Raw genomic sequence first — 12866 nt, forward strand, 5'->3', positions numbered from 1 at the left:
CATGCATTTTTAACAGTTGTGCAACCGATGACCAACATATTTTAAAAGTTTAACATGCCTAACTTCGTACCTGGGAACATACAGGCTTTTTGCTTAGGTTACCAGCTTTTTGGCCTTTGTGGTCATTGACAGGAGTGACTGCAGTGTCCCTCCTGTCTGGCAGAGCAGAACTAATAATGATTTTTTTTTTAATTTGTAAAGCGTGCTGTTACAAGAGAGAATATTTTAACAAAAAACGTTTTGCTCTCTTTGATATGAAATTGTCATTAAAGATTTGTCATCCACTCTGGGCGACAAGGCTGATACACATTTAATACTCTTGTTCAGATCAGTGGACACTTTTACAGTCTTTGTGCCCTTTAGCCAATTGCAAAAATCAGACAGATCTACAGTTGTAAAATCATTGAATTGAACAGTGCAGTTGCTTTCTAGCACTGCAGCTTGGTACAGTCAGCAATGAGTCGGATGTTGTGCATAATCAGCTCCCTACAGTAAAACTTCACTCGTGTCAGCAGTTAAGCCAAATGCCTGTGTCCTTCCCTCCCCTTATGATGTGACCCGCGTGGTCTGCACTTGGAACTAGACAGCTGTGCTGAGAATTGCTTGGTTAACAGTAATGAGGGAGGCCCGCAAGAGTACGTACACCTTATGGGCAGATAGAGAGATACTGATTATGTGCATTTACTGAGAATGCAGAACAGAAGAGATATAGCTAGATATGTTCACAATAATCTCAATTATGCTTCAATCCAGGCATTATTAACATGACTCTTTAGAATGTAAATTGTGAATTTGTTATTATTTTATCACATTAAGACTTATTATAATTGCAACATAGTTAATGGAGGACATTAGTGGCTTTTATTACTTTACTTTTGACACTGATTTTTGTGCACATTCATTACGTGTCAGTCAAAATGCTGTCACTGGGAACAAAGAATGGCTCAGTCTTAACAGTATGTGCACGAATACAGTCTAGATACTTAATCTGTACTCTAGGCAAATATAAAAGACACCTATTAATGCAACTCTGTATTATTTAACACATTAATATAGCTTTTTTAAATGCAAGCACTGTAAGTATTTTGAATTTGAATTGGCATTAGCCTCTTGCAAGTCACTGTACAGCAGACCACAGACTGGGAGGAGGAGAAGCAGCACAAAAAATTAAGAAGGAGAGAACATAGAGAGAGGAGTTCATTTATCTGCTGTTTCTTCTTTCACTGTCCAGTCACAGGATATGGGGAGAGGGGCCCATACCTGTAAATGTTACTAACTGTAACTACAGCAAAGTAAAATTAAGTCAGTTGCCCTGCCAGGCAGGGCTGTGCTGTGTGGCAAATCTGTGTATATTTCAGGACTGGATGGACAGAAATACAAATCCTTTGGCAGTTGAAACAACTCTTGTAAATATTTTATGTGTTGCATTTATTGCATGACATTACTCTTTAAAGGCCACTATCATGAAAATTATTATATTTTAATAACTATACGGCATTACATGTAATGATTGTTTTATCATGGTCACATGATAGTTCATGTTTTGGGTTTTTTTTCGAGATGTGCAAAAAGATAAAAACACTTGTAGGAAAATCAAACTGTATATAACATTTAATTAAGTAATGATAGACAAAGATAAGAAATGTTATAAAATTGGAAAGCTATAACAAGAAACTAAGCAATAGATGCCTTTCGCCAAGGAGTCTCCTCCCATTTTACAACAGCTTGTCACATTATTAAACCAGATCCGTGCATGTAGAAGCCCTGGTGAGAGACTAACTTATTCCAGGTTTGGCTGTGCTATATATAGGAGTAATTGGTAGTATTGATCAATAATAACCCCCTGGAAAGTGGCATTACCTTTTAAGAACGATAGTGCACATTTCTTCAGTTGATCAGTTTGTAGTAATGACATTCCTGTACCATTAGGTCATTTAACCACTTGCCCTCCAGAGAATTTACCCCCCTTCCTGACCAGGCCATTTTTTGCGATACAGCTCTGCGTTACTTTAACTGACAATTGTACGGTCATGCAATGCTGCACCCAATTAAATTCATGTCCTTTTTTCCCACAAATAGAGCTTTCTTTCGGTGGTATTTGATCGCCTGTGCATTTTTTATTTTTTTGCTCTAGAAACAAAAAATACCGCCAATTTTGAGAAAAAAACTATATTTTTGACTTTTTCCTATCAAAACATGTTCAGTAAAAAAAAATTAAAAAGTCAAATTTCATCATAAATTTAGGTCAAAATGTATTCTGCTACATGTCTTTGCTAAAAAAAATAGTTTATGTGAAAGTTATAGCATTTACAAATGGCGATGTCAGGTCCATAAATATTGGGACATCGACACAATTCTAACATTTTTGGCTCTATACACCACCACAATGGATTTGAAATGAAATGAACAAGATGTGCTTTAACTGCAGACTGTCAGCTTTAATTTGAGGGTATTTACATCCAAATCAGGTGAACGGTGTAGGAATTACAACAGTTTGCATATGTGCCTCTCACTTGTTAAGGGACCAAAAGTAATGGGACAGAATAATCCGAAATCCTCCTGCGCTATACAAATGGACCTACTAAACCTCTTCTCTAGCTGCCAGCACCCAAAACTGATACCAAACACAGTGTGAATAACTTATGAAAGAATAGTGCAGCGCTCAAAAATGATACAAATGACAAAAAAAACATTCAACAGTGATAAATATTAGTGCCAACCCTTAATCAAAAACAGGAAATTAAGTGCCAAACCATGATCATAAACATATTGTGCATACATTGATAAATATTGTTTCAAAAAAATGTCCATTAAGGAAAAAACTATAATGGTGCTCACACAGTGCCACACAAATAAAACCACATAAGTGTTTAAATTAAGAACAATGTCCTTTCAGTGAAAAAATATATATTCATGCGGTGTGCAGCTGTGATGATGAATAAAGCCGTGACTGTGTCAAAACTCCTTCCATAAATGGCTAAATTGCCCCCTCACCTCCTCCTACTGACCCCGAAGGGCCAACAGGCTTGCAGGATCACCTGGATCCTTATATTTGTAATGGCCAGCAGCTTCCTTCCTTCCCTGGATCTCCTCAGTAGAATTCCAAAGAGCCCCTAGTCAGTCAGGGCAGTCCTGGGGAGTAGTAGCTCACCAAACCAGTGAGCCAAAAAGAAACTCTCTAAGTGTAGTATTAAATCCACTTGATTTTTATTTCCAAAGAGTAAAAAAGGATAACACTCACATTGCAGACAATCTTCCCTCCTCACTGATGTGTGGGTGTACTGCATGCGAATGGGACCTCTTGGGTGTAGCAAGATGGCGTCTCCCGCCGGAAATGCGTCACCACGCACCGGAACTACGGACTCGCGTACCTACGCATTACGTCACCGTCTACTCGTGACTTCACCCAGATGAAGTCACGAGTAGACGGTGACGTAACGCGTAGGTACGCGAGTCCGTAGTTCCGGTGCGTGGTGACGCATTTCCGGCGGGAGACGCCATCTTGCTACACCCAAGAGGTCCCATTCGCATGCAGTACACCCACACATCAGTGAGGAGGGAAGATTGTCTGCAATGTGAGTGTTATCCTTTTTTACTCTTTGGAAATAAAAATCAAGTGGATTTAATACTACACTTAGAGAGTTTCTTTTTGGCTCACTGGTTTGGTGAGCTACTACTCCCCAGGACTGCCCTGACTGACTAGGGGCTCTTTGGAATTCTACTGAGGAGATCCAGGGAAGGAAGGAAGCTGCTGGCCATTACAAATATAAGGATCCAGGTGATCCTGCAAGCCTGTTGGCCCTTCGGGGTCAGTAGGAGGAGGTGAGGGGGCAATTTAGCCATTTATGGAATGAGTTTTGACACAGTCATGGCTTTATTCATCATCACAGCTGCACACCGCATGAATATATATTTTTTCACTGAAAGGACATTGTTCTTAATTTAAACACTTATGTGGTTTTATTTGTGTGGCACTGTGTGAGCATCATTATAGTTTTTTCCTTAATGGACATTTTTTTGAAACAATATTTATCAATGTATGCACAATATGTTTATGATCATGGTTTGGCACTTAATTTCCTGTTTTTGATTAAGGGTTGGCACTAATATTTATCACTGTTGAATGTTTTTTTTGTCATTTGTATCATTTTTGAGCACTGCACTATTCTTTCATAAATGGGACAGAATAATAATCATAAATCAAACTTTCACTTTTTAATACTTTTGTTGCAAATCCTTTGCAGTCAATTACAGCCTGAAGTCTGGAACGCATAGACATCACCAGACGCTGGGTTTCATCCCTGGTGATGCTCTGCCATGCCTCTACTGCAACTGTCTTCAGTTCCTGCTTGTTCTTGGGGCATTTTCCCTTCAGTTTTGTCTTCAGCAAGTGAAATGCATGCTCAATCGGATTCAAGTCAGGTGATTGACTTGGCCATTGCATAACATTCCACTTAAAAAACTCTTTGGTTGCTTTTGCAGTATGCTTTGGGTCATTGTCCATCTGCACTGTGAAGCAGCGTCCCATGAGTTCTGAAGCATTTGGCTGAATATGAGCAGATAATATTGCCCGAAACACTTCAGAATTCATCCTGCTGCTGTTGTCAGCAGTCACATCATCAATAAATACAAGAGAACCAGTTCCATTGGCAGCCATACATGCCCACGCCATGACACTACCACCACCATGCTTCACTGATGAGGTGGTATTCTTAGGATCATGAGCAGTTACTTTCCTTCTCCATACTCTTCTCTTCCCATCACTCTGGTACAAGTTGATCTTGGTCTCATCTGTCCATAGGATGTTGTTTCAGAACTGTGAAGGCTTTTTTAGATGTCGTTTGGCAAACTCTAATCTGGTCTTCCTGTTTTTGAGGCTCACCAATAGTTTGTATCTTGTGGTGAACCCTCTGTATTCACTCTGGTGAAGTCTTCTCTTGATTGTTGACTTTGACACACATACACCTACCTCCTGGAGAGTGTTCTTGATCTGGCCAACTGTTGTGAAGGGTGTTTTCTTCACCAGGGGAAGAATTCTTCAGTCATCCACCACAGTTGTTTTCCGTGGTCTTCCAGGTCTTTTGGTGTTGCTGAGCTCACCGGTGCGTTCCTTCTTTTTAAGAATGTTCCAAACAGTTGTTTTGGCCACGCCTAATGTTTTTGCTATCTCTCTGATGGGTTTGTTTTGTTTTTTCAGCCTAATGATGGCTTGCTTCACTGATAGTGACAGTTCTTTGGATCTCATCTTGAGAGTTGACAGCAACCGATTCCAAATGCAAATAGCACACTTGAAATGAACTCTGGACCTTTCATTGTTATTGGGATAATGAGGGAATAACACACACCTGGCCATGGAACAGCTGAGAAGCCAAGTGTCCCATTACTTTTGGTCCCTTAACAAGTGGGAGGCACATTGGCAAACTGTTGTAATTCCTACACCGTTCCCCTGATTTGGATGTAAATACCCTCAAATTAAAGCTGACAGTCTGCAGTTAAAGCATATCTTGTTCATTTCATTTCAAATCCATTGTGGTGGTGTATAGAGCCAAAAATGTTAGAATTGTGTCGATGTCCCAATATTTATGGACCTGACTGTAGATACTGTTTTTTGGGGGGGTTTTTTACTAGTAATGGCGGTGATCAGGACTGTGGGACTGCAGTGGGCATTCCCACTGACATCCCCAGTGACACTAATACAGTGATCAGTGCTAATAAAAAGCACTGACATTGTACTAATGGCACTGGGCAGGAAGGGGTTAACATGTGGGCGATCAAAGGGTTAACTGTGTTCTGTTTCTCTGCTTGCGCTGTGCGTGTGTTTCATTGTAAGCAACTGCTTTGTATGGCTCTGCTATGCAGAGCCATAAAAAGCAGTGTGCAAGAGCTGACAAGGAAGAGATCTGAGTTGTTTATACATAGGTCTCTCCCCCGTCGGAGATACTCGGCGATCACTGGGTGCCGGGACCCGGTGATTGACAGATGAGGCTTTGAATAGCGGCACGGGTAGTGCGCGGGCCACGTCCCCTATCCGGAACTGCAAAATCACGTATATATACATGATTTTGCGCACCCATGCTGCCCCGTAGCAGTATTTCTGCTATAGGGCAGCGTGGGACCAGTTAAGGTAAAACAATCCCTATACCAGGCAAGGGATGCATTCTTATGAATTAGTAAGCCATAATAAGGTAAATTAAATTTCTCCTCCTATGATAAACACCATATATTAATTCATTTTTTGTTTCTAGTATTTTAATATTTACAGTATGTTTTTCAACTTCTACATACAGATTGAGTTGTCTTGCAAAAGGCAAAGTGGCAGGCACTGTGATAATTTTCAAAACTGTGCTTGAGCAGTTGCACAAAAGCTTAAAAAAGATTTGCATTAAGCATCCTGGTAGTTTGTCCCAGCTCTTGTCACTAACATTATATGATCTAATAACATACAGTTATTAAAATACATTATTTTTGCAACAGTGGTTTTTTAATGGTTCAAAACTATTTTGCTTGAAGTCAAAATCTGTATTGGTTAACACAGAAATATTGCATTTTTGATTTATTTTAGACACAGAAGGCTGCGATCATAACTGGCACAAATTCCAAGGATCTTGTTACAGATACTTTCCCCAGCGGAGGCCATGGGAGGAGGCAGAAAGAGACTGTCGGAGGAGATCTGGCCACCTCACTAGTATCCACTCTCCTGAGGAACAAGCATTTATCAAGAGTAAGCATGTCTATATGCACTTAACCACATGCTGCAGCTTGTATTTTGCTGCTTCTAGTGTTTGTTAAAAAAGGAATGTTACCCTCACAATGTGTATTTACCAAAGAATGTGTATTTACCAGGTTAGGTATATGTACAGCATAGGCTTAAACCTTTTTTAAGGGTGCATGTTCATTACAAAAAGTCCAAACATTTTAACTGTTAACGGTTGCTGTTCAGCATAGTAGCCTGAACTTTAAGTGTTAGTAAACATGACTCGGTGACTTGTACCTACCTAAAGGTAAGATTATAATAAAGCTTATCTGTAAGTACAATGAATATCTCTTAAACGAGCAACACTATTCCTGCAGACTGAGTATGCCATCCATTCAGAGCACTGTGCTCCCATGACTTTTTTATGCAAGTTAAGCTTTGATTTTTAGAAGCTTCAACTCCAGTATCCTCTGGTGGATCAGGTGAGACAATGAGTGTACCCATTCTTAAAAACAGTGACAGAAGATGCAGCTGTTAAGAAGAGCTTACTGTTAAAGTGGTAGTAAGGGCTGAAAAAAAAACAAACTTCCCTCTGCAAGTCCATGGCATAATGTGCTAGCATGCACCACTTACCTTAAAATGAAGCCCTATAGCAGCACGCTGTCACTGCTGCCAGGGCTTCCATCTTCACCTAGTCTTCCTTCTGGGATCATGAGCTCCGATAGTTTGCATACCAAGCAAATACGCCTACAAAATGTACAAGTGGACTATCTTCCTAGCAAATAAGCAGGTGCAATGCTGTATGTATGCATTAAGTATACTACACAGATACTCAACTTGGGCTCTCCTGGTGATGGAATCTTCTCATGGTTCCAACTGCTTCCTCCTCCGTCTTTAGAGCAAGTGTGTCTTCCTTTGTCTCTCAAAACATTTCTGCCCTCTCCAAAGTCCAGAACAACTCTTCCTCTCCAAAGTCTAGAACAACTCTTCCTCTCCAAAGTCCAGAACAACTCTGTATTTGTCTCTCACTACATGGTTGTCCAAAGTCCTAATCCCTTCCCCCATTTCCTGTTACATCATATCTTCTAGCCTGATTTCCTCTGCTGAGCTCATAAACCAGTCCGATTTGCAAATCAGTAGGAGACACCTTAGCATGTAAAACAACACATAAAATCTAAAAATTTCACATATCTAAGCTATGAAAATCACCAAGCAACACAATCATGTAAGTTACCTGATGGTTTTACAATTGTACTACTGCATCAGAAGCACTTTAAAGATATACCCATATAAATTACCTTTTTTATCAAAATGCAGCTGTCACAGAAAGAAAGCATTCTTGTTAAATTTCAAAATACATATTTTAGTTTATTATTTACTATACATACACTTTTTTCATATGTACTCTTTACATTATACAAACTATATTGACATCCAGAAAGTGGAGGCTATAGGGCTAGGGCTATGCTATGAAATATAATTTTTATTAGATGCCTTCTTCCTTTTAATTTATTTTTTAAAAAGTTACATGGCAACACTTTCAGAACTCAGGGACTAGCATGCAACCCTACTACCTCTTGAGTATCAACTTCTCAGCTTTACCAGTCTGTGAGCATCATGTACAAGCACAAGTGGACTGCACAAAAGTGGACCAGGAGGCTTTATTCCAAAAGAAAAGCACATACAGAAGTGAAATGCCATGAGGCCACTTGTGTTTGTACATGGAAATCATCTTGTGCGGTCCTAAGCAGTAGGTCTTTGGCACCTCACTAGTAATGGTTCCTTCTAAACTTAGAGTCTACAAGAAAGACCATGTTACCAAGCTAAGACATCAGTGAGCGAGGAAGACATATGATAAACCTACTCATGCTTAGTTTTTGTTATTCATTACAGGTACTTATATAGCGCCGTCAATTTACACAGCACTTTACATATATATTGTATATTCACATCACTTCCTGCCCTTGAAGAGCTTACAGTTTAAGGTCCCTAACTCACATTCACAGTTAGTGTAATACGAGTCCTGGAACTGTGCATAATTGGTATCTAAGACTTTTTCTTTATATTACCTCATGTAATGGTTACCTACATAATTTTGTGAGGAATTTACACATATTTCATTGCTGCTTAGGTAATTGATTAATTATTTGCCAGTCATAGAAAGCATCCCAATACGGTATCAACTTCCTCCTCCCTTTTTGCCCAAGGCAATCATAAACTCTGATCTGGAAGGCTTTTAATTAGTTACATTGCCAGTACTATTAACATTAATAGCCCTTATGCTGTCAGCCAGAGCATAACATTATAGGGATGCTGATCTCTATCCTTGTTACCCAGTTCATGGTCTACATTTCCTCTGCTGATTATCAGCAAAAACATGAAATTTAATGCTGCTATGTGCCAGGAAGATAAATTTTAATGTAGCATGATTCCAAGATCACACAGGTAATAACACTTAAACAGAAAATTGAGAAGTAGCATTTTAAATACAATTTACTGTACAAATAAAAATCATTAACACACGGTTAAACTGTATTTTTGTATGTCACATGCAATCTATTAATAGCAAGTAAAATATTTACATGATATCAGAAAGTGCTCTCTCTATTTGAACTCTAGGCAGGTGTAGCAAAAATAATAAAAATCGAATTTGTGTTAGTGCTTTGCTTCATAGCTTCAGTATAGATTTTTTGGATCATGCTGTTAGATTCTTCCACAAAGCAAAATACTTGTGTGAGAAATCCCCAGATAGAAGCTCCTGTGTCTTGACTCCTAAGCCACATACTGTTTTTGGATAACAGGACAGTATTACATTTTTGTTTTATTTTTGGCTGTTTTTTGGGAACCTCCGGACATACTATACATTCAGGTCCATATATATCTGGGCACAGGCACAATTTTCATGCCTTTGGCTCTGTATGCCAACAGAATAAATTAAAACAAAACAATCCAAATGAATTTGAATTGCAGGCTTTCAGCTTTAATTCAAGGGGTTGAACATAAATATCAAGTACAAATTTTAGGAACTGCAACCATTTTTATACACAGTCCCTCCATTTTCAGGGGCTCAAATGTAATTGGATAAATGAATATAATCCTAAATAAAATGTTCATTTAATATTTTGTTGAGAATCCTTTACTGGTAATGACTGGTAAGTCTGGAACCCATGGACACTACCAAAGACTGGGTTTCCTCCTTTCTGATGCTTTGCCAGGCTCTAACTGCAGCTGTATGCAGTTGTTGTTTGTTTGTGGGTCTTTCTGCCTTTAGTTTTGTCGAATGAAATGCATGCTCAATTGGGTTGAGATCAGGTGATTGATTTGGCCATTGCAGAATATTCCACTTCTTTTCCTTCAAAAGCTCCTGGCTTGCTTTTGCAGAGTGTTTTGGATCTTTGTCCGTCTGTACTGTGAATCACTGTCCAATAAACCTTACTGCATTTGTCTGAATCTGGGCTGACAGTATACCTCTAAACACTGCAGAATTCATCCGGCTACTTCTGTCTTCTGTCACATCCTCAATAAACACCAATGACCCAGTGCCACTGGAAGCCATGCATGCCCATGCCATCAAACTACCTCCACCATGTTTTACAGATGACGTTGTGCGCTTTGGATCATGAGCTGTTCTAAGCCTTCTCCACACTTTTTTTCTTCCCATCATTCTGGTACAGATTCATCCTAATTTCTTCTGTCCAAAGAAAGCTTTTCCAGAACTGGTCTGGCTTTTTTAGATGTTTCTTGGCAAAGTCTAATCTGGCTTCTCGATTCTTCAGGCTTATGAATGGTTTGCACCTTGTGGTGAACCCTCTGTATTTGCTCTCGTGAAGTCTTCTCTTGATTGTAGACTTTGACAATGATATGCCCATCTTCTGGAGGGTGTCCTTCACTTGTCTCGATGTTGTGAATGGGTTTTTCTTTACCATAGAGAGGATTCTGCAATCATCCACCACTGTTGTCTTCCGTGGACGTCCATGCCTTCCGTGGACGTCCATGCATTCTTCTTTCCTCAGAATGTACTAAACTGTTGATTTGGCCACTCCTAATGTTGCTGCTATCTCTCTGATGGATTTGTTTAATTTTTGAAATCTTACAATAGCCTGTTTCACTTGCATGGACAACTCCTTTGAACGCATGGGAAAAAATACTCCTGCGCTAGATGAACCACCTATTTATAAGCAGCTAACACTTGCCTTAACCACAAGGAAAAAACAAATAATTGCAAGAGAAATAGTGTAGCGCTATTTCTCTTGCAATCCTTTGAACGCATGATGTAGGTTCACAGCAATAGATTCCAAATGCAAATACCACACTTAGAATCAACTCCAGACCTTTTAGCTGCACTATATATTTTTACTATTTATGTTACTAGGTCTAGTGATTCCTTGGAGTGTTCTAGCAGCTGAATACATGAGCGCTCGCTATATTCCTTTTTGAATAATGACGGCGTATCCCACACCTGGCCATGAAACATCTTTTGAATCAATTGTCCAATTACTTTTGATCCCTTGAAAAAGGGGATGGCTACTCTTAAGAGCTGTAATTCCTAAACCCTTCCTCCAATTTGGATGTACATATCCTCAAATTAAACCTGAGAGTGTGCACTTTCAGCCCATATCCATTATATAACTATAGCTTGAATTTGTTTTAGTAAATACCTGAAAAAAACTAAAATTGTACCTGTGTCCAAATATATATGGACCTAATTATATATGTACAAGTACATTTTAATGAAGGGGGAGGGTTTACAGGGGTTTTTAGAGAGAAATCACTATACTCCCTATTGCTCATACTAACAAAAAAAATGAATTCCTCTTTCGCTCTACACTCTTGATTAAGAGTACCCTGAAGTAAGAGAAATATCTGCTATTGCTTTTCTTTTCACTTTCATTAAGTTTTTATTAAAGATTTTAAAAATACAGTCAGCAATAGAAAGGGTACAGGCAATACACAATTGGTTGCACAAATTATAACAGCCAGTGTCATGGGGTCACAATTAAATGTAACAGAGGTCTACAGGTTTAAAAGCCAAGAAAACAAGAATTAATTTTAGTTGACATGTATGTTTTGTTTCGTAACTAATAGATTTGCAAACAAAAATTTTTTATGGATGTATATGAATCTACGAATGGATATAGTATTGAATGTAAATAAATCTGAAAAAAGTAATAACGAAATTGACAAATGCATTAATTTCATTTGGATGACTTCACACGATTCAATAGTAGTTTGGGTGCATGGAGAAAGTAATTCTATTTTCGAATTTGTTCAATAATTTGGAATCAAGTAAATGTGTGATTAAATTGAATCCGTAATTGTCACAGTCAGTCAGTTCAGTTCCATGCAATTCTTAGGTTTGAAAATTTCAGGGCTGCCAAATTTTGCATTATTTATTCTGTTGCATCCGAAAATATTTAATCCTTCCACATAGTTTTGATATATGAATATCGAATCCACCCGAAATATATAGCAATCTTCTGGAAAAAATTTCAAAATGTTGGTCTGCCTGGACCAACAAATATATGAAATGAATGCTGAATATAACAAAGTGAATAAGAAACTGGTTTACCATAAAAAATATGAAGAAACAAAATTCTTTAATAAATAAATGCATCCAAAACTAAACAAAATTAAAATTTCCAGCATACACATATCTTATCTGTAGATATTCAAAAAAACATGTAATAACTGGTGGAAATGATCTAATGTTTTCTATGCTATCTGAGTCACTGATCTGGATTTCAGGTTTTGGTCTAACTTTCACCACTTGATGACCAGCCTATAGCAGAATGACGGCTACAGCACAGTTGTCCAGTTCTGGGAGGATGTCATATGACGTCCTCCCAGAACCGCGCCCCCTGGGGCACACGCCCAGCATGCTCTGTGATTGCTGTGTCTGTCGAACACAGCTGATCACAGATCACAGTAAAGGCCGAATCAACTGTTACCACGTGATCAGCTGTGTCCAATGACACAGCTGAACATGATGTAAACACAGTTGTCGGTTACCGGTTGCACTTTCCTCACGCTGTCACAGTTAAGGAGAAGAAAGTAGCTAGCAACTGTGAAAGAGGACAGCCTCTAGGGGACATCAGTGCAGACCCAACAGTGTCCATCAGTGCAGTTCCAACAGTGTCCATCAGTGCTGACGGTCAGTGTCCATCAGTGCTGG

At 38.9% G+C, this 12866-nt stretch overlaps 1 protein-coding gene across 2 annotated transcripts in view; it reads left to right on the top strand.

Annotated features, from left to right (window-relative positions):
* NCAN (neurocan) overlaps window positions 1-12866 on the top strand; it is a 305419-nt gene that overhangs the window by 257874 nt on the left and 34679 nt on the right. For both annotated transcript variants that reach the window (XM_089670821.1, XM_089670822.1), the window contains one exon: window positions 6563-6721. In XM_089670821.1, coding sequence (XP_089526947.1) covers window positions 6563-6721 — 159 coding nt within the window. The remainder of the gene's footprint in view (window positions 1-6562; window positions 6722-12866) is intronic.

Source organism: Staurois parvus, unplaced genomic scaffold (assembly GCF_062004578.1).
Source record: "Staurois parvus isolate SC_StPar_1 unplaced genomic scaffold, SC_StPar_1.0 ptg000096l, whole genome shotgun sequence".
Taxonomy (NCBI): Eukaryota; Metazoa; Chordata; class Amphibia; order Anura; family Ranidae; genus Staurois; species Staurois parvus.